The sequence below is a fragment of the Lupinus angustifolius genome, chromosome LG12, assembly GCF_001865875.1.
Source record: "Lupinus angustifolius cultivar Tanjil chromosome LG12, LupAngTanjil_v1.0, whole genome shotgun sequence".
Lineage (NCBI taxonomy): Eukaryota > Viridiplantae > Streptophyta > Magnoliopsida > Fabales > Fabaceae > Lupinus > Lupinus angustifolius.
This window is the reverse complement of record NC_032020.1, coordinates 17492939-17514584: the sequence shown is the minus strand read 5'-3', so window position 1 is coordinate 17514584 and position 21646 is coordinate 17492939. Positions and strand designations below refer to the sequence as shown.

The 21646-nt window shown below is 33.4% G+C and overlaps 5 protein-coding genes across 7 annotated transcripts; 3 read left to right on the top strand and 2 right to left on the bottom strand.

Moving 5' to 3' along the window:
• On the top strand, positions 341-5491 carry LOC109362209 (NADP-dependent glyceraldehyde-3-phosphate dehydrogenase). Of its 2 annotated transcripts, XM_019607848.1 has the most exons (10): positions 341-601; positions 712-905; positions 1014-1142; positions 1415-1534; positions 1796-1932; positions 2058-2213; positions 2530-2908; positions 3024-3140; positions 3424-3556; positions 5256-5491. In XM_019607848.1, the coding sequence occupies exons 1-9, from the start codon at positions 451-453 to the stop codon at positions 3535-3537; spliced, it is 1497 nt and encodes a 498-aa protein (XP_019463393.1). In that variant the 5' UTR covers positions 341-450; the 3' UTR covers positions 3538-3556; positions 5256-5491. The 2 variants fall into 2 exon arrangements, with proteins under 2 accessions (XP_019463393.1, XP_019463394.1); XM_019607849.1 differs by lacking the exon at positions 1415-1534.
• LOC109362213 (NADP-dependent glyceraldehyde-3-phosphate dehydrogenase-like) lies at positions 3565-5491 on the top strand. Its single transcript, XM_019607855.1, has 5 exons — positions 3565-3631; positions 3757-3912; positions 4229-4607; positions 4723-4839; positions 5123-5491. The coding sequence occupies exons 1-5, from the start codon at positions 3606-3608 to the stop codon at positions 5234-5236; spliced, it is 792 nt and encodes a 263-aa protein (XP_019463400.1). The 5' UTR covers positions 3565-3605; the 3' UTR covers positions 5237-5491.
• On the top strand, positions 9120-12002 carry LOC109362212 (transcription factor bHLH69-like). Of its 2 annotated transcripts, none has more exons than XM_019607853.1 (7): positions 9120-9478; positions 9561-9653; positions 9763-9906; positions 10136-10201; positions 10674-10739; positions 11028-11096; positions 11584-12002. In XM_019607853.1, exons 1-7 carry the CDS (start codon positions 9164-9166, stop codon positions 11962-11964), a joined length of 1134 nt encoding a protein of 377 aa, XP_019463398.1. In that variant the 5' UTR covers positions 9120-9163; the 3' UTR covers positions 11965-12002. The 2 variants fall into 2 exon arrangements, with proteins under 2 accessions (XP_019463398.1, XP_019463399.1); XM_019607854.1 differs by having other exon boundaries at positions 9120-9479; positions 9583-9653.
• LOC109362214 lies at positions 15368-16593 on the bottom strand. The gene is made up of 4 exons (XM_019607856.1): positions 16451-16593; positions 16180-16317; positions 16003-16078; positions 15368-15659 (listed from the first exon to the last, which is right to left on the bottom strand). The coding sequence occupies exons 1-4, from the start codon at positions 16532-16534 to the stop codon at positions 15652-15654; spliced, it is 306 nt and encodes a 101-aa protein (XP_019463401.1). The 5' UTR covers positions 16535-16593; the 3' UTR covers positions 15368-15651.
• Positions 17986-19736, bottom strand: LOC109362211 (CBL-interacting serine/threonine-protein kinase 6-like). The gene has a single exon (XM_019607851.1). The coding sequence runs from the start codon at positions 19515-19517 to the stop codon at positions 18207-18209; it is 1311 nt and encodes a 436-aa protein (XP_019463396.1). The 5' UTR covers positions 19518-19736; the 3' UTR covers positions 17986-18206.

Sequence of the window (21646 nt, the reverse complement as noted above, 5' to 3'; positions counted from 1 at the left end):
TCCAAATAATACAATATCATCTACAACAAAAAGGGCATTCTGATAATGGTTATTAGATATGCTCATTAAGCTCATCCTACACCATTGTAAATATACATGAACTCATTCAGAGACATTCTCACGTTGATCTTGACCCATCATACATATGTCTATTATATTTTAGAGTCGATAAAGATTATGTTAGAGAGTCGAAAACCTTCCCACATACTTTCTCAAATCTCTAGAATAGGACAAAGGTGATTGAGATAAACAAAGATCACCTGGCAAACTCAGAACCACGTAAACAATGCGTGGGTTAACTTCTCTTTATATAAACCATGCATACTATTGATCATTCACTAAACTATCACCTATACTACACCAGACACTCCTTCACCTAACCTTCAACTTCATTCTTCAATATATTATAACTGATAGTTAGTGTCTGCATTTGTTTCTATAACTTCTAACATGGCATTAGCTGGGACTGGAGTGTTTTCAGAGACATTGGAGGGAGATGTATACAAGTACTATGCTGATGGAGAATGGAAGAAATCTTCTTCTGGTAAGAATGTTGCTATTATCAACCCCACTACCAGAAAGACTCAATACAAAGTTCAAGGTAATTATTTAACTTAACATGAAATCATTGGTATTTCAGTAACCTTACTAGGAACATGTAAATCATTTTTGTGTTTGTGCTGTGTCTAATAAGTTGTGATATTCATGCAGCTTGTTCACAAGAGGAGGTTAATAAGGTGATGGATTCAGCAAAATCTGCACAGAAGTTATGGGCAAAGACTCCGCTATGGAAACGAGCCGAACTTCTTCACAAGGCTGCTGCTATCCTCAAAGAGCATAAAGCTCCAATTGCTGAGTGCCTTGTGAAAGAAATAGCAAAGCCAGCCAAAGATGCAGTTACAGAGGTGCATGTTATGTTATGATTGTGAATTCTGTAAAACAAGCAAAAACTACTGTTAAGGACTTAAGTTTTGAATCATAAACGTAACTCATTTTTTTATATTTGCATGAAGGTTGTAAGATCTGGGGATCTGATTTCTTACTGTGCCGAAGAAGGGGTAAGGATTCTGGGAGAGGGAAAGTTCTTGGTATCAGATAGTTTTCCTGGAAATGAAAGGACCAAGTATTGCCTCACATCCAAGGTTTATTTCAGCACTTATTTGCCACCTGCTACTTTACAAGTTACAATTCATATCATAGGTGCCTTGTCATAAACGCACATATTTTAGCATGTTACAAATTACTGACTTAGTCACTCAACAACATCTTTTAATGAAGTCACATTTCATCTTCTAGTAACTTTTAATGACTTGCAAATAAAATGACCATGGGTAGTAGCCATAAATATGTCATCTGCATCACATTTTTTGCTTGGTTGATGATGTTGTCTAAGAATGTTCAAATTGATTTTCAGATTCCATTAGGAGTGATTTTAGCGATTCCGCCTTTTAATTATCCTGTCAATCTCGCTGTCTCAAAAATTGCTCCTGCGTTGATTGCTGGAAATTCAATTGTTCTCAAGCCCCCAACTCAGGTAATTATATCCTTCACTGTGAAACTCTTAAAATGCATCAAGTCGTGTCCATACTCTCGATTCTCGAACTAACTACTAGGAACTAGCTCATGTCACAAAAGTGCTAACATAACAGGTTAAAAGAAATTGAGTTTTTTTTTTTTGAAACTCTGTAGTCAATCTACTCCAAATTATTCATCTCAAGATCTTCAAACCATTTTAGTTTTTTCCTTTCTTTTCCGTTTTATGCATTCTAAATGGTCATTTAATGATGCAATCCAGGGTGCTGTTTCTGCTTTGCACATGGTTCATTGCTTTCACTTAGCTGGTTTTCCCAAAGGCCTAATCAGTTGTGTTACTGGCAAAGGCTCGGAGATCGGTGACTTCCTTACAATGCATCCAGGAGTGAATTGTATAAGGTGACAATTTGTTCCTTTTTATATGACTCCGTGATAGTACGTATCCCATGTCAGCATGTCCCCTATTTTCCCATGTGTAAACAAATTTTCCTCTTCTAAGACTTATAAGTCTACTGTGTGTTCAGCTTCACTGGTGGAGATACTGGCATTGCAATTTCAAAGAAGGCAAACATGATTCCTTTGCAAATGGAGTTGGGAGGAAAAGATGCCTGCATTGTACTTGAAGATGCAGACCTGGATTTGGTGGCTGCAAACATTATAAAAGGAGGTTTTTCATACAGGTGAATGTCATATCTGAATTAGTCCTTTTACGCATTGATTTGATAGAACAACCAGTATTAAGTTTAACACTAATCGCTGCTAATATTAGAGTATTTCACAATATATGATGATCGTTGTATGGTTATGATTCAATCAATTCATATAGGTATACAAACTAAATATATGTCTTCCATTCGAGATTCATATGCTTCTTTTATGATGTATGCCTATTTTTTAAATTGTAATCCTGGTATAATCTCTGAAAATATAACAAGATTGTGAAACTTTCTTTATGTAATGGTCACTTACTTGAACTATTCAATTTTTCAATAAAAGTGGTCAGAGGTGCACCGCCGTTAAAGTTGTCCTGGTGATGGAATCTGTGGCTGATGCTTTGGTTGAGAAAGTGAATGCTAAAGTGGCAAAGCTCAGTGTTGGACCACCAGAGAATGACAGTGATATCACCCCAGTTGTATCAGAATCATCGGCCAATTTCATCGAAGGTCTAGTCTCGGATGCTAAACAGAAAGGAGCAACATTCTGCCAGGAGTACAAAAGAGAAGGCAATCTAATTTGGCCACTGCTACTGGATAATGTTAGGCCTGATATGAGGATTGCATGGGAGGAGCCATTTGGACCAGTTTTGCCGGTAATTAGGATCAATTCTGTTGAAGAAGGAATCAACCATTGTAATGCTAGCAACTTTGGACTTCAGGTAGAATTGTAGCCATTTCTCACTTCAACATTGTCCCTCACCCTTCGAAGAATATAAAAGATTTCTCATGTGTGAGCCTGGCAATAATTTGCACCAACACATTGAACTTGTGCAGGGATGTGTATTCACAAAGGATGTCAACAAAGCAATGCTGATCAGTGATGCAATGGAGACAGGAACAGTGCAGATAAATTCCGCCCCAGCTCGTGGACCGGATCATTTTCCCTTTCAGGTGAACTCAACATAAATATAAAGCCAACCAAATCCACTAATATCGCGAATATTTTGTGAATATCTAGTGACTTTTTATAATTACGCAAAGTACTTGTGCTCGCCTTTAGAAAGATAAAGTGGTGCGAAAAATTGTCCAAATTTGTTTTACATATAATATCATATCACTCCTTTCACAATGATATTTCCAAAACTTTGAAAAGAAGCTTAAACATTTCGATTTCACAAACCAATAGATAACTTGTGTGACTGTGTCTAATGTTAAACAGATGATTTACTGACAGGGTATAAAGGATAGTGGAATTGGATCGCAAGGGATTACCAACAGCATAAACATGATGACCAAGGTTAAAACAACTGTGATCAACTTACCTAGCCCTTCTTATACAATGGGCTAGTGATAGTATAGTTATGTACATGGTGAAATAGTACTGGCAAAGGCTCGGAGATCGGTGACTTCCTTACAATGCATCCAGGAGTGAATTGTATAAGGTGACAATTTGTTCCTTTTTATATGACTCCGTGATAGTACGTATCCCATGTCAGCATGTCCCCTATTTTCCCATGTGTAAACAAATTTTCCTCTTCTAAGACTTATAAGTCTACTGTGTGTTCAGCTTCACTGGTGGAGATACTGGCATTGCAATTTCAAAGAAGGCAAACATGATTCCTTTGCAAATGGAGTTGGGAGGAAAAGATGCCTGCATTGTACTTGAAGATGCAGACCTGGATTTGGTGGCTGCAAACATTATAAAAGGAGGTTTTTCATACAGGTGAATGTCATATCTGAATTAGTCCTTTTACGCATTGATTTGATAGAACAACCAGTATTAAGTTTAACACTAATCGCTGCTAATATTAGAGTATTTCACAATATATGATGATCGTTGTATGGTTATGATTCAATCAATTCATATAGGTATACAAACTAAATATATGTCTTCCATTCGAGATTCATATGCTTCTTTTATGATGTATGCCTATTTTTTAAATTGTAATCCTGGTATAATCTCTGAAAATATAACAAGATTGTGAAACTTTCTTTATGTAATGGTCACTTACTTGAACTATTCAATTTTTCAATAAAAGTGGTCAGAGGTGCACCGCCGTTAAAGTTGTCCTGGTGATGGAATCTGTGGCTGATGCTTTGGTTGAGAAAGTGAATGCTAAAGTGGCAAAGCTCAGTGTTGGACCACCAGAGAATGACAGTGATATCACCCCAGTTGTATCAGAATCATCGGCCAATTTCATCGAAGGTCTAGTCTCGGATGCTAAACAGAAAGGAGCAACATTCTGCCAGGAGTACAAAAGAGAAGGCAATCTAATTTGGCCACTGCTACTGGATAATGTTAGGCCTGATATGAGGATTGCATGGGAGGAGCCATTTGGACCAGTTTTGCCGGTAATTAGGATCAATTCTGTTGAAGAAGGAATCAACCATTGTAATGCTAGCAACTTTGGACTTCAGGTAGAATTGTAGCCATTTCTCACTTCAACATTGTCCCTCACCCTTCGAAGAATATAAAAGATTTCTCATGTGTGAGCCTGGCAATAATTTGCACCAACACATTGAACTTGTGCAGGGATGTGTATTCACAAAGGATGTCAACAAAGCAATGCTGATCAGTGATGCAATGGAGACAGGAACAGTGCAGATAAATTCCGCCCCAGCTCGTGGACCGGATCATTTTCCCTTTCAGGTGAACTCAACATAAATATAAAGCCAACCAAATCCACTAATATCGCGAATATTTTGTGAATATCTAGTGACTTTTTATAATTACGCAAAGTACTTGTGCTCGCCTTTAGAAAGATAAAGTGGTGCGAAAAATTGTCCAAATTTGTTTTACATATAATATCATATCACTCCTTTCACAATGATATTTCCAAAACTTTGAAAAGAAGCTTAAACATTTCGATTTCACAAACCAATAGATAACTTGTGTGACTGTGTCTAATGTTAAACAGATGATTTACTGACAGGGTATAAAGGATAGTGGAATTGGATCGCAAGGGATTACCAACAGCATAAACATGATGACCAAGGTTAAAACAACTGTGATCAACTTACCTAGCCCTTCTTATACAATGGGCTAGTGATAGTATAGTTATGTACATGGTGAAATAGCTATTTCCAATCTGTCCCAAAAACAGCATGAGTTTAGTGTTGCATTTTCTTTTGCAGCTGGGAATCAGAGAGATGAATAATATATGTGGTGGATCTGTCACATAGCTACTTCATTGTCCACTTATTGTAGCATGATATTAGTATGAAATTTATCTTGTACCTTGTCAATAACTTACGAATATGGTTCTGTTCTAGTTAAGTTAATGTCAAAAAAATGAAGAGGAGAAATCAAAATATTAAGGTTTCTCTGTTTCCAATCAATCCTCAAACAAATTTAACTTTCCCTTCAATCTCATTATCATCCTTGTTAAAGTACACCATATATACTCTGAGCTTATAATTTTCAAAGAAATTTTCAGTTTCAATTTATATACAAATCAGTGAGATCATAATTCCTGCCAATCGATAAACAACTAAGTAGAAAGTAACTTACTGCTATATCTAACTTCCCCATTAATAACTAAAACTGAAACTTTCATTGGAAATAGCCATGACTCATGACCTATGTAGTTGATTATGCTATATATATATATATATAAATATATATATAATTAAAAATTGATGTGTAATCTTTCCTCTCAGACCTCATCATTTTGTGCTAAGTGAGAGTCTCGTGCATTGAGTCGTCATTTCTTATCACCGACGTTAGGTATGTCTTAGAGGATTCTCTTGTCTCATTTACGAATATTTGAATTGTTCACTCATTTAGATTTCATTCCATTGAAGATGGTTACAAGGGCATCATCACTGTCTCAGTGTTTAACGACACACGTTAGGTATAGTCAGCATCTTTTATACGCTTCAATTCCAAAAGAACGAAGAATATGAATGGGGTCATGGCTCTATTTCTCATTGTTATTCTTATTGTAAACACTATGATAAGATATATCAGGTTTGAAGAAATGCCTGTCTATAAAAATGGGATTGATTGGAACATTTGATTTATCAATTTTTGGGATCCAATTATTAGATTAATGATGTAACAGATGCTGAAAAAGGTTATTTATTACATAGAATATTACTATTTCCCTTCATTTATTCTTTTTCATGTGGTGTTCTGTTTTGAATGAGAGTGTGTGGCTAACGAAGAATAATAATACTCAGTGTCGGGGAGAGTCAATAAATACAAGCTGCGTATTTTTAAAGGAGTGTTAACAGGATGAATAGATAAATGAGATAGTCAATGACCCTATCCAATAGTTTTGTTGGGGCCATTTTTTTTCTTTGTCTAACCCTAACAACTACACAAAAAATAATGGTTTGCTGTAATGTCTTGAGTGAAAACTTTGGATTTGGAACTTTTTAAAAATAGAAGGGGAAAAAATATCATAAACTACTTTTATCCGTTTATTTTGATAAATTACTCATATATTAATTTGTAGACATTAGGATTTGTACACTCAAACAACGTGAGAATCTGTGATCACTAGTAGTTTATAGACTACTGCACTCACTGAAACTCGAGGCATGCACGTGAATTCACCGAAATTGGGGCTGCAAAAAAACGAGAAAATTAAAAGAGAGATGCAATAATTTGCGAGTGAAATAAGTGGCAAAACATGGGTTGCCTCTAACACTTTGAAGCCATACTCGCTTGGTTTGTTATGTGAATCTCACACTTTAAAATTAGTGTTTATACTCAACCCATTTGAATAAATGGTTTTTTCTTTTCAATTATTTTCATGTTTTTTACTATAATTATTTGGATCATTTATGATACTAGCTTTTGATTTTTGAACCTTGTTCATGTCTTCTAATATTATAGATGAGGATAATTTTCTTTATCAATAGATTAAGAGCAAAATTACATAAGTGGCTGCGAAATCAAAATTTTATCTAAAACTTTAGGCATGTAGCTTTGATATCATCTTGAAATTTAAAACAAATCTCATTCAAGTATATGACATTACATGTGAGATACTTATAAATAATTCAAAAATCAAAGCCCAATAACCTCTTATCCGTGGAATAATGGTTGTTGAGAGAAATGGTTTTAGCACTATAAGCCGCTTAGACTCTAAATCAGAGTGGATCGAAGCTTTCGCAGGTGGATGAAGCACCATTTTGGTGGAGTTGAAATTGATTTTGACATCACAACACTTAGAGTACTATAATCAGATCACACTATCATTGTAAGGAAATCTTATTTTCCATGTATGATTACTTGTGCTCTCATTTATTCCTGAATGATCCTTCACCTATAATCGTTGCATTATTTAAGGTAATTAGTTATAATTTGAGTTAGTTTTTGAATGGAAAATCAGGGAAAGAGAAAACTATGGTTGTGTCATGACTTTAAAACTTAATATTTTTATTCGTTTCCTTTTAAAAATGGAACCTTGGAAATCTTCTCCTATTTCTCTTGCCCTATTGATAGTTATATCCTAATTACTCTTCCTACATTCTCCTTCCATTCTATCTCTACTGATTTCATCTAATGAATACGTTTATCTATTTGTTTACAGTAAAAAAAGTATCATTTAATTTGCATTATTATAATACAATCATACAAATTACTAAGAATGTAGCACTAATACACAACCTAGATACATTAAAGATTGAAGATGTATAAATAATTTGAAAATCGTGCGATACACGAACTGATAATATATTTGTGTACACTGATTAGAAATAGACGCGCCAGTAAAGTGCACGTCGGTAATCCAACTCAGTTGTGACCCCTCTGCGAAAACATTTCGTGGATTTTGGGTCAGGAACTTTAGAAAACATTTTATTTGGTTTTTGTGTACACTATTTATATGTTTTTTGTTAAGCCATTTCAATATTAAAAATCACTCCTCATATTTGGTTTCATCATGACATCATGTATTATATCATTTTACAACTTTTTTCCTTGCTCTGGTTTAGAATAAAAGAAATGGAGACAAAAAAAGACCAATGCTAACTAAATTTTTTTCTTTTCTCTCTGGCATATAAGATATTTATATTTAAGTTGATGACATTTATAATATATTGAGTTATTTTTTAGGAAGAACTTTCTTAATACGTGAAGTCTTTCTTTAAGGAAAAACAGACATATATCATGTAAGTTAACTATATGTTGGTACAAACTAATGTTCTTATTAATGTTTAAAAATTATAGATTATAAAGTTCTCATCCTATCGATACCAAATAATTTTTTAAGATCTACAGATAATTAATGTATATTCTATCTAACATATTCAATATAAAGTTGTGTAGAAATAATGATGTACTACATTATAATTCAGAAACTCTGTTTTCCAGCATAAAAGCTTGCTATCTTGAAGTCGAATTTATTTGGAATGTACACTTAAGTTTTAATTATATATTTAATGTAGACTAAATAGTCTAACACAATGTGTAGATATCCAAAAGTAAGTAAGTTGTAAATCATATCTGATATTTCAAAAAAAATGTATCATGTGTTATTGGTTGTTATCGGTTGAAAAAATCAAAATTAAAATATTTTAATAATTAAATATATTTTAGCCAAATCACAACTCAAAAAACAACACATGTTGGGTAAGACAAATGAGAATAGGATTCCTCTCCAATACCAGGAATGTGAGAGGATAATTCTTTTTAAATTATTTAATTTAAATATAAACTAAAATCTAACTCATTGAAAATTTATTTTTGCCATATATCATAATATGAAGTATGTACTGAAGATGACTCAGACAAATGACACATACAAAAGCGAGTTTTCATATAATAACTTGATAATGTAGAAATGTACTATTGGTGTATCATTAATAAAAATGAATATACGAGTGTTCTGATATGTTATACCATAAAAGTATTAACGTGTTGATGGTAGTATAATACTGTTGAAGATACATTGAAATTAAAAACTCTATAAATGAGGAACATGAATTACTCCCACTCTATCTAACAACAACTCAATTCTCTGATGCAAGGCCTGAACAACTCTTCAGAAATGAACCATTTAGACGATGATTTCCTCAAACAAATTCTCTCTACCCTTCCTTCTTCATCTTGGTCCCTCGATGAAACCACCAATATCCCTTTCCCTTCTTCCTACGATGAACAAAACAACTTGAACTCTAAGTTCCAAAATCATCACATCACTCCCACTTCAAGCAATGCCGCTGCTCTTAGTCTCATGCTTCATCAACAGTTTCTCATGTCTAGAGGAACCGCTGGAGATTTTGACTCATCCCAAAACGACGTCGTCGATGCCTCCTCCTTCAAATCTCACATTCCGGTTTCTCACCAAAACCGAAACTGATTAATTTATGGTGGCATTTGTGTAATTTTAATTTCATTTTGTGGGTTATTTTTTTCAGGGTGGTGATGGTTCCGTTCAAGCTTTGTTTAACGGTTTCTCTGGATCTCTCCAGGGCGCTTCCAACCACACTAATCATTTTCAACATCCTCAGGTTCTGTTTTATTTATTTATTTATTTATTTGTTATATAAAAATGATGATTGTTGCTATTATTATCATCTCTGAATTATTTATTTATTTTAAGGAATTTTTGAATGACAGGGTGAGGGAGGTTCGAATCAGATGCAAGGACAAAGTTTTGGAGCAACGAACCAAGCTCCAACCGGTGCCACACCGGCTCAGCCGAAACAGAGGGTTAGGGCTAGAAGAGGTCAAGCCACCGATCCACACAGCATCGCTGAGAGGGCACGTTTTTTCTTCTTAATTTCCCCTCAAAATTGAACTTTATTAATAGCTAGGAACCTAGGGTTTATAGTTTATTATAAATCTGATTTTTGCATTATTTCAGAATCGATTTGTTTTCTTTATGCTGTATTTGATGATGGTGAATTAAACAAACAGAATACAAGTAATTTGGTGACTGTGTTATGTTTCTCGCTCTGAAACTGATTTGGAATTATGTTGAATGTGGCAGTTACGAAGGGAAAGAATTGCAGAAAGGATGAAGGCCCTGCAGGAACTGGTTCCCAATGCCAACAAGGTAACCCTGTTCAGTGTTCATCATTATGAGTATAATAAATCCTTAATTATGCTTTATTTGTTTTATTATTGTTAACTAGTTCCGTGCATTATTAAATTACAAATAATCTCTCTTCATAATTCATCATTTCATTGGAATTAGCAAGATGCTTTCCAACACAGTATATACCCTCCAATAAATTCTCTATACAATAAGAAAAGAAATAAAGAAAAATAACATGAAGATTTCGTCTTATAATCGCTAACAAAACGGAATAAGTGGGATTTTGTTGGTACATATTTTATATGCAAATATTAGGTGCGACTTGTTGTTATCATATATCTAATATCAAGTCAATATAAATGGGATTTATTTAAGTATTAGTTATGGAAGTGGATCCTGCTTAAAAACTTGGCAAGTTTTGGTATAATAATAAAATTCAATGTTATAATAAATTCCTTGTTGATTATTTTTTGGGTTTGTGGAATGACAGACAGACAAGGCCTCTATGCTGGATGAGATCATTGACTATGTGAAGTTCCTACAGCTTCAAGTCAAGGTTTGATTCCCATTTATTTCTTCAAATATTTTTACAGAAATGCAAAATTAATATGATAGCGAAAAAATAGCACCTATGAGATCTTTTATTCTCGTTTATTAATACGAAAACAGAAAAAATAGCAACAACAAATTGGTGTGAATGTATGTGTTTCTATGATAAATGTTTTATCAAATTTGTCGATGAATAAGTTAGTTATTTGATGAATTGTTTATTTAAATTAACGTTTCAAGCATGGGCTTCTGATTTGTTTTTAATAATTGTGTTGCTTGGGTAATTTTAATATAGGTTTTGAGCATGAGCAGATTGGGCGGTGCATCTGCTGTTGCTCCCCTTGTTGCTGATTTGTCCTCTGAGGTAATTATACCACATTTTTTCAATTCCATTTCACAACTCAACTATACAAAATAATATAACAAAAGAGAACCATCTTGTGTCACAGAAATGATAAAACTGTGAGAAATTATGGCCATTTTTCTTTAAAAAAAACACATTCAAAATAAGAGATTTACCCTTACCAACTACAATTTGAGAGGATTAGGAATCGAAGGAAATATATAATGTTTTAAAATAAAGTAAAGAAATAAGAGAATGATTTTATAAAAAAAAATGGAACACACAGCACAGCGTACATCAAATATTGTCGGATCGATAAGTCTGATAGCACGGTCACACCTACTTTTCTTTTGTGTTGGCTTTGGCTTATATCAATTTCACTTTCTGTTTCTGAAATTCTCAATCACCACAAAACGACAATCCTAAAGTAGCATGCGTGGCCACTTTTTCAGATTCTTTTTTCTCTCTCTAACCGTCACACTCACACGTGGCATATTTCTATTTGCAGGGAGGCGGTGACTGTATCCAAGCCAAAACAAACGGTGGTTCCCAACCCCGCAACTCAACGGCGTCGTCCTCCAACGACAGCCTCAGCATGACGGAGCAGCAGGTGGCGAAGCTCATGAAGGAAGACATGGGATCTGCTATGCAATATCTTCAGGGTAAAGGTCTCTGTCTTATGCCTATTTCTCTCGCTACAGCAATATCTACTGCCTCGTGTCACTCTAGGAACCCTTTGATCAATGGTAACCCCAACCCTCTCATCCCATCCAACGGTGATGGCCCACCCTCTCCCGGTATTTCCGTCATGACCGTGCAATCCGGTATTGTTGGTAACGGTGGCATGGATAACGCCGTCAAAGACTCTACCTCCGTTTCAAAACCCTGATGACGCCGTTAATATACAAACAGAGATGAAAAACAGAATGACGTGGATTTTCTTTATAAAGGCGTCACTCACTTTGACGACGTCGTATTCACTGGACTATAGCAGATGCTAACTTTCATGTTTTCATGTTTTCAACCAACCTTTCTCATGTTTTATCTTTCCGTTTTTTAATACTTCACCTTTTTCCGTTATGCTTTTTTTTTTGTTCATTTGTATTATTTCTTTTTAAATTCTAATAATTTATACACTTACATTTCTTTTTCCGTCCTCTTTTTTATTTCTTAAAAACTTCATGTGCGCGTGTCGTGTACTTTCGGGGTTTAGGGTTTTTTTAAGCGTTCATCACTCACTACTGTTATGATAAAGCAATAATTAGGGAATTCTTTTACGGATCAGACAAGCTTTTTTTAAAAACGGCTTTAGCAGCTTCTATAATTGATCCATATTTTTATATGATAAAAAACTAACAATTGTCAACGGGTCACTATGCTTTCTGTTTGTTTAATTGAATCCAATGACTTCAAAATATAATGGTATGAAACTAATGAAAGTGGAGTTAGTACTGCTATGCATCAATATTTCAGGGAATAGGTTAAGGTTTGGCTAACTTGATTTGGCTTCTTTAAAATACATATTTGCACTTTAAAAAATTAAGTATAAATGTATTCATTCATTGAAAATTAGTAATTGAAATTATGATTAGATATATACATGCATGTGATAAGCTACCCATATTAAAGTTTCAACTATTAATTTTTGGATCAAATCGTTCACTAGAGCAGCTAAATCCTTGCTAATTCTAGTAATATTACGTTTTTTAAACGATGACACTCATTAGTCATTACACAATTAAGAAAATTATTGTTGTATTGAAAACCTAGTTAAAAACATTACATTTCAATGTCTTAAATATTACTTCTAAAAAACCTTATCTTCTATAATTTCTTAAATGGGTTTTTGCATTTACTAGTGTAAGCCAATTATTCAAAGCGACAGGAATTAGGAATAAGTCATTATAATGGGAAAGATACTCATTTGTGTAAGGTCAAGGAAGAGGAACAAAAATTCTTAAAATTTACGCATCACCTATCAATATCAGAAATTTGATAATCAAACTTAAACCCCAATGAGTATGTACGCCCGAGGCTCAAATCCTTAATTCATAAATTTCATAATAATTTTAAAATTTACCTAATGTGGGGGTATTTCTTAATTATTACGGATTTTTTAGAATAGGAGTCAATTCTTAATTTGAAAGATACATAACTCTACTACCCAATTCATATACATTAACAATATTAGTAAGCAAACGCTATGTTTATCCAGAAAAAAGTAATAGATAGTGCCGTGTCAAAATAATACTAAAAATTTCAACCAGAAAAATATTAATAATACTAGAAAATGAAAGTGGATAGTGGGAAACAACTATGAATTGCATGATCGTGGGGACTAAGAATACATACAGGAATAACGCGTTGAGTTTTCTAATGAGATAAGGATGATGTTCTTTGACTCTAGTTTATCTCATTCTGTGCTTTTGTTCTTATATTTACCATTTTGGAGGGAGCCTTCACTCTATATTGTTCTTATTTATTATTCTTCTTCTTTTATATTTCTTCATTTCTTTTCAATATAGTTTTCAACTAGGATTAGATAATGTTATTTTAATCAAATTTTTACATCAATTAACATTTTTAAACTATGTAGATAAATTTAAACATTAAACAAGACCGAGCAGATACTGTGATAGATATAGAATGGACATGGAGGAAGCACTAACTCATTTTCTCTTTCCATTTCATCCCCAAACAACCAAATATACCCTTAGCTTCAAATGGCAAGCAAAACTATGATGTAAAAGCACAACATGCTTCAAGGTTGAGACTTGAATTGCATTTTAAATAGAAAAATTGTTGGATTTCAGATTGGGTCATTTAACACTTGACAATATCAAGATCAAACCTAGCACTATGATAGTACCTATTAACGGCCTCATTTTCCACATTTCCGCATCTCAATATGTCTGTACAAATTCAACCTTAATCTGACTCCTATCATTTTCAATTATATCATAGAACCATACAAAAATTCCTGCCACTAAATCTATTCTCTCCAAAGTTATACTGATTATTTGACATAAACACAAAGCTCCCTTGCAATAACCATTTAAAGGAAGAAAGAATTCTAGTACAAAAAGTACATATAAAAGCCAAAATAACAGGACACTGTTTTAGTTAAACATATGCAAGATGTTCTTCCTCTAAGTGATATATGACATGTCCATAGCAAACTGATTTTACATCCTGCCACTGGGTCCAGAATTAATTCTAAACAGTGTTTTCCACATTATGCCTATGGCTTAGTAAGTTCTTACCCAGACAAATCCTCACAAAATAATGTTTTTTCTTAAACAGGAGTAACTAAAAGACTAATTAGGTAAAAAAATAGAAAGTAAGTATCATCTATTCAATCATGAATTTGTGCAGTGAAGGTTTAGAAGGATGAGAAGCCACAGATAAAACACCATATTTCGAAAACATGGAAATTTTTATAGAAAGAGAGGAGTCATAAATGGAATGAAATCTTCAGAGAATATCATACTACTAACAACAATAAGAGGGATGAAGGATCTACATGGAATTATTGATTTCTCCATGGTAAATAATTATGAATTCCAAGTGAGTGGAAAAGTTTGAACCTTAATCTAAATAATTGCACAACTATGAATTTTATTACAGTGATTTTACTCTGTTAACTAGCAATCACAGAATTTGTAATTTCAACCACAATTGAAATTATTATTTTAAACATCCTTACACGAAGCATGACATGAGATTCAAGATGCCTAAGGAAAGTTTTTAAAGCATATAGAAAAGATAAAGCTCTTCAAGGTGTGCCTTAGGGGTTGGCATGAAGAAGATTATTTAGATTTCAAAGAAAGAAAAGGGGATTGTACACTCGGTGGTTTTTCCTAAGAGTTATCTCTTTATACAATCCATTGTATCAGAATCACTTTCTGATAAGCTTTCTAACCTTTATTGAAGAACATGGCTTGATCATTTTTCCAGCCTCACCCTTGTAATCAGAAAAGATTATTTCCATGATTTGAAACATTACTATTACATCAAGCTCGCCCTCAGTTGATAATTTTTCCATATATGATTAAATTTAAATTTGCATAGCAATATTGCATCCTTTTTATTAAGAGTAATGATATTCTTACACTTTTTCTTCTATACACCCTTTTACACAATATCTTTCTATCTCTCTCTTCCTTTCCCTTCACATCAGAAATCACATCTTCCTCATCTCTTCCACTATGTATATCTATCTTCCCTACACCACCGACAACTAAAACGTTGGTATGGGATAAATATTTTCCATTTATTAACACAATCATGTGTACTTAATGCATTCATATGAACCACTAAAGTGGTATAGCCTCGAGGCAAGATTTCAAATTGTGTACATTATGAATAGTCTCAGTCTTGAAGCAATAAATATATGTTACCAGATCCAAAGAAATCACTAAAAATGCTAAAAATACAAAGAAGTAAAGCAATGCTTAGGATTCACCCGACAATACAGGAAGGCATGAAAACCACTCTTGATGCAGAAGTATGCCACATCCAACCATAGAAAGACCAAGATGTAATCTCCCATCTTGGATAGGGGCCAAGATGATCTTTATACCCCTGCCAAAAATGAATAAACTCAACCTAATGAGAGTACTATTCACTCAAGTGCAGGAGTTAATTCAAAGTGTATACTCATAATTATAGACATGTTTTAAAAGGAGCTGGATTATGATAAATTCATTCAACCAAACATCATCGGTAAGAAGCTCAAGGTAGAGAGACTGACTAATACTAAACATTCACTTGTAATGAAACATTTATTCGACATCAAGCATATACACCCTAAGAATCATACATAACCTATCAGAGAAATTAGAATGACCCACTATTACTATTGCAATGATTAATAAAAATCAAGCAGTGGGCTTCAAAATGTAAGGTTGTGGGAGCGTTAACGAACCTCTCCTTGATTCTTTGTCATCCAAAAGCCTTTGAACTCTCTTGTTCTGGCAGTATTGCCTATCGAAATGTTTCACCTATCATAAAACCAGATTAAGATACCCAATTAAGCAAAGTTTTCAACTTTAATTAACATAACAATCAAACAAATAAGAGGGTGTAAGGTATTGTGTGTTACCCATGAAGAACGGCATTGATTAACAAACTCACTCCTACATTGTTTACATTGAACAGGGTATAGCAAACCCACCGATGCAATCTCAGTGGGTTTCTTATCAGATTCATTTTCTAGACACGCGTAGAAAGCATCACGAGCCTAATTCAAAACAACAACAACAACAACAACAAAAATAAGCAATCGATAAAAACGAACAAATCACACAAACCTATTTATTTACATGTATAAGAGTAAATTTAAAAATTGAAAGGAAAATAGAAAAGAGAAAAACCTTATAGCAAGATTCTCTAGCTTTTGTGAGAACATCAGCATGAACTTTATCAGGATTTGGTGATGCATAAGCCTCCAGAGCCATGAGGGAGAGAGAAACAGAACCTGCTACACGAACTAGCACTTCTTATTTTTCTGCTTAATTTTTTTAAGCAGAAATTATAAACATACTCCAAAAGAATCGTTAATCTGGGCCTTAAGGGAACTCGTATTTTATAAGCCCAAAATGTAATGGAATGTGGCCTATAGAAAGACAAAACATGGTTAATGGTTGAGAAAGTTTTAATATAAGTTCGACCTATCATTAATTCAATTAATATTTAATAATTGATATTTTTATAATTTTATCTCTAAAAGAGACAGAAATATTTCCATCTCTAAGTAAAGTATCAATTTCATACATGAGAGAAAGTGTTAGTGTCAAACCAAATGAAATAAAATATCAAATTTATTCGACATAAATAAAGGTTTTCTAGCTAAATTGCACGAGTAAAATGTCAAAATGTATATCACATAAAAAATTCCAATGGAGAGTTGGAGACAGACCACCCGGTATAAAGTGTAATTTACTTAAGGTGGGTTGGAGTTGCTAAACAAAATAAAACACAATCAACCACAACAAAGAAACTGATTCACATTAATTGAGGACCACCCTTAATAAAGGTGATTTGAGAGGTATGTCATTAAATTGAAGATTGTATATGGGATTTTAATGACAAAAATGTTATTACATTATATATAAAAGTATAAAATTGTTTTACCATATTATTATTTCCTTTGTTTTTTATAGTATTTATCTCTATATTAATGAAGATAATCATTATTTCATTATATGTGAGAGCTAAACATCAATTTTATTGCACAAAGATGAGGTTTCATTAATAGTCTAAAATGAATGGGGATCAGCTGTTCCAGAATGAGTATGTCCTCATATTTCTAGTCAATCCGTATTAAAACCTTCTCTACCGTTCCCATCGCAAATCTCTACCTGTACCATTAAAACCAGCATCATCACCTTCAGACATATAATTACTCGTTCACACAAAGAAACTGATATTCAACCAATCATGTGGGGGAATGAGGGGACTTTGATGCCAACCAGATAACCAATCCCAAATGACATAGATCAGAAGCAAACCATGATTCTCTACAGTCCTTGGAGAGTGAGTATTTTCAATGGCAAAATGTTGTTTTTTTATATATGAAAGTATATAAGTGTTATATCATCTTATTTTTTATTTTGTTGTTTTGTTGGACCAAAGACTAACGATAGTGTAGTTCCATTATTACCTTCACCATAACCAAGGAATAGAAAGAGTAAAGAGTTTTCACTATTCCCCACATAACCAATATAGAATAAACTTCACATTCGAATCGAATAAATCCAACAACTCACTTCAATAAACCCAACAACTCAGAAGTACTTGAGAGGATTAACCAATCCGGATTCATCTTGTATTATGTTATCCTTTAAGAAATACCTTGATGCATAAAGCATTAGTGAAGGAAAGAAAGGCAAGAAAGATAGCCAAATAATAAGGTCCACAAATCCAATTACATAACACATAAATTCAGACACAAACAACATCAGAATCATCAAAAACGTAGTTGTAATTCTTTATTTCGATTCTTTAGCTCTAGCAAATTCCCATTGTGGGGGTAGTAATAGAAACAGAGACACGAGAAGTAAAACAACATAAGCAAATCTAATGTCCTAAAACTGAAAACTCTAAACAAGAATAACAGAAGTTAATAATTCAAACTGGTGTAGAGTTCTCAGGTGGAGAATTCCATAAAATGTCTTTCAATGCAGGACGAAGCTCATTGCTACAGAACTGAATGTACTCCAAAGTATCACCTTTATCTTTCTTAACCTCAACCACCAAAAACGACTGCGTTACGGCGTATATATCCGCCGCAATAGACAATTTTCCCTTTCTCCCACGGTGCTGCCCCTGAAGCCTCACCTTTGTATCAGTGCTCTTCACGTCGAACTTCACCGCCTTCGCCACCTCCTCCAGCCTTGATATCACGCTGCTCGGTGTCCCCGCCGTCGCGAACCTCATCTCCTCCCTCTCCTCTCTCTTCTTCTCCTCGAACAAAGGTGACAAATCAAATCCTTCAGAAAGAGAAATAATATGAAACGCATTCATAGTCTCAGACATCTCACACTTATCCTCCAAATCAAACAACTCATTCTCCTCTTTCTTGCTTCTCAACAAGCTCTTGGGCACCGGTTTTTTAAACCAAGCGGAGTCCATGATCTTGGATATTGTAATTCGGGTACTAGGGTTCGGGTCAAGAAGCTTAGTGATGAGTTTTCGTGCTTCCATTGAGAACCAAGGTGGACACCTGAAATCACCCTTGTAAATCTTCTTATACATGACAATCAAATTCTCATCTTGAAAGGGTAAAAACCCAGCGAGAAGCACGTAGAGTATAACCCCACAAGACCACAGATCCGCTTTAGCACCGTCGTAGCCTTTCTTCGCAATAATCTCCGGCGAAACGTACGCCGGAGTGCCGCATGTGGTGTGCAACAACCCATCTTGATTCAAGTGCTCCTCCGAGAACGTACTGAGTCCAAAATCAGAGACTTTGAGATTCCCATCTTCGTCAAGGAGCAGATTCTCCGGCTTGAGGTCACGGTGGTAAACACCGCGGCTGTGGCAGAAATCAATGGCGGAGATCAATTGTTGAAAATAAAATCTAGCCACATCTTCTTTCAACCGTCCTTTAACGATCTTGTTAAATAGCTCCCCACCTCGAACTAGCTCCATAGCAATATAGATCTTGGATTTGCTAGCCATAACTTCGTGTAATTGAACAATATTTGGATGCTTCACCATCTTCATAACTGAGATCTCTCTCTTGATCTGCTCCGTCATTCCAACTTTAATCACTTTCTCTTTCCCCACCACCTTCATGGCTACGTTCTTTCCAGTTTCAATGTTCCTGGCATGGTACACCTTAGCAAAGGTTCCATGCCCTAGAAGCCGACCTAGCTCGTATTTTCCATGGACCAACGTAGATTGAATTTGAGCCTCAGTGCCTCCTTTGTCACCCATTATGAGCAGCTAGTAGTATATTATATTGATGTTTCAAATGAAGATAATTGAGTGGGCGAGGTAACTCAGTTTGGGATGCCATGTCTGTGATGCATTCCCCACACAGCGGTGAGTCACGGACAAGAGAAGGGTAAAGAATAAGAAATTAGGGATAGGGAAGGGATATGAACAACACAAATAACGCACTTTGAGTTTGGCAAAGGATAGCATAGATCATGGTTTGGGGTATGTTCTTATTTATATCACTATTTCGATGGATCTAACGGTTGCTACTATATGTAATCAATGATGGACACGTGTATGGACGGACCATGTAATAGGCTTCAATAATAGGGTTAAGTAGAGTTGATTCAGTCTAGGATAGAGAAGTGCTTCAGAAAAGAGAGCAAATCAAGAAATATACCTTTATCTCTTTATTAATTGAGAAAAACTTTATTCAGTTAATTATCATCTTTAGACATTGAACTCATCTCCATAATTCATATTATGATATGTGATACACACAAAAATTTAAATCAATATTTCATTTATTATTTTAATTAATTAAATAAATAACTTGTAAAAATGTCTCTCATCACATTTCAATATTAGACACGAGTTCATGTCATATCAATGGAAGAAAATTGTTGTCTTATGCCATATGTATATATTGTCATGGAACAATAAAAATATAATGTGTTAATTAAAAATTTAAACATTTTATTACAATTATTACCATTAATGCAAGCTAGAGTTAGGATATCAAATCTCTGTTGGCACCAATAACCATGTACATGAACTCAGGTTAAATGTTGTAACTTATAAGAGGGTGGTGTTTCAATTTGTAGGATGTAGTATTACACTTGGTTTGGTTGATGCTAAAGTGGAAAAGATGAAAAGGGGCGGCAAAAGGAAATTTTGATTAATAATGAGATATTTCCACCCACCTTCTCTTATATTTAACATATTTTAAGATATTTGATTAATATTGTTAAATTTTGTCACAAATATATGTACTTTTCTAAATTTGTATTTCATAGACTAGCTGGAATATCAAAATGCCACTTTTCTATTTTTTGATTTAATGATATTTTAGTAAAAAAAATCAATTAATATGTATTTGAATGATTAAGATTAAAATATATATGTACATGACTATCATATGATTATTAACTAATTTTTAATCATAATCATTCATGATTGGTTGTAATTCAAATTTATCTCATAGTTTTTATAGAGTCAAGTGAGAATAATTTTCATATAAGAACTATGAGAATAATGAATCTTGACATTTAAAATGATATTATATCACAAATAATATTTTGAAGGTAGGGGATAAAGTAAAAGAATATCAACTCTAGATGATTTAGGCTGACATATGAACACGCTGTTAATGCATGTATATGGATGGAACGTGGCCGGGCGGATGCAAATAATCCTTATTTGTATCCATAATAATTAGTTTTCAATTTTTATTATATATTTTATAATAGTTAATATATAAAAATAATTATTACATTAATAGTATATATATGATATATTTATTATTATAGTCTAATTTCTAAAATTTATTACAAAATAATAATAATAATGTATATATATATACTAATTGAAAGGGAAACCTATAATATTTAATTAAAAAATAAATTTATAAATATTCAGGTATTCAATGGAGTATATATCATAAAAATTATTTTCATTTATGAACTATTATAGTGAAATTCGTTGAGTGTTTTTATGTGTACCAATGGATAGAATTTTTTGTTATCCTTATGCACGTAGAATATAAAAAGTATTTGGTCTTATTTATAAAACATTGATAATGAAACTAGGCATATATTAATAAAAAGGGTTATTTTTATTGACTTTTTTGAAATTTATTTTAATATGTCAACCTCACCCTTATTTAATATTACTCATTAAGTAATATTCTTAAAAATAATAATATAATAAAGATAATTAAAATTTCAACAGAGACAAATGAAAAAATAATAAATGTTTCATATAAATATAAATATAAAGTTACTTATAAAAATGGTTATGAAAGTTTTCTAATGATGTTTTATAATAAGGTTACAAAGAATATCAATTAAAATTTAAGATATTTAAATGTAAAAGATACGTTCACAATAAATTTAAAGTTAAATAAC

Bases quoted from the DNA above. Each gene is read 5' to 3' on its own strand.
- LOC109362214 (XM_019607856.1), bottom strand. From the start codon at position 16,534: ATGGCTCTGGAGGCTTATGCATCACCAAATCCTGATAAAGTTCATGCT. The intron at 16,318-16,450 runs GTTTTTCTCTTT...GTTTTGAATTAG, and splicing joins CTAGAGAATCTTGCTATAAG to GCTCGTGATGCTTTCTACGC. The intron at 16,079-16,179 runs GTAACACACAAT...GTTTTATGATAG, and splicing joins ATCAATGCCGTTCTTCATGG to GTGAAACATTTCGATAGGCA.
- LOC109362211 (XM_019607851.1), bottom strand. From the start codon at position 19,517: ATGGGTGACAAAGGAGGCACTGAGGCTCAAATTCAATCTACGTTGGTC.
- LOC109362209 (XM_019607848.1), top strand. From the start codon at position 451: ATGGCATTAGCTGGGACTGGAGTGTTTTCAGAGACATTGGAGGGAGAT. The intron at 1,933-2,057 runs GTGACAATTTGT...CTGTGTGTTCAG, and splicing joins CCAGGAGTGAATTGTATAAG to CTTCACTGGTGGAGATACTG. The intron at 2,214-2,529 runs GTGAATGTCATA...TTTCAATAAAAG, and splicing joins AAAGGAGGTTTTTCATACAG to TGGTCAGAGGTGCACCGCCG.
- LOC109362213 (XM_019607855.1), top strand. From the start codon at position 3,606: ATGCATCCAGGAGTGAATTGTATAAG. The intron at 3,632-3,756 runs GTGACAATTTGT...CTGTGTGTTCAG, and splicing joins CCAGGAGTGAATTGTATAAG to CTTCACTGGTGGAGATACTG. The intron at 4,608-4,722 runs GTAGAATTGTAG...GAACTTGTGCAG, and splicing joins CTAGCAACTTTGGACTTCAG to GGATGTGTATTCACAAAGGA.
- LOC109362212 (XM_019607853.1), top strand. From the start codon at position 9,164: ATGCAAGGCCTGAACAACTCTTCAGAAATGAACCATTTAGACGATGAT. The intron at 10,740-11,027 runs GTTTGATTCCCA...ATTTTAATATAG, and splicing joins TCCTACAGCTTCAAGTCAAG to GTTTTGAGCATGAGCAGATT. The intron at 11,097-11,583 runs GTAATTATACCA...TTCTATTTGCAG, and splicing joins TTGCTGATTTGTCCTCTGAG to GGAGGCGGTGACTGTATCCA.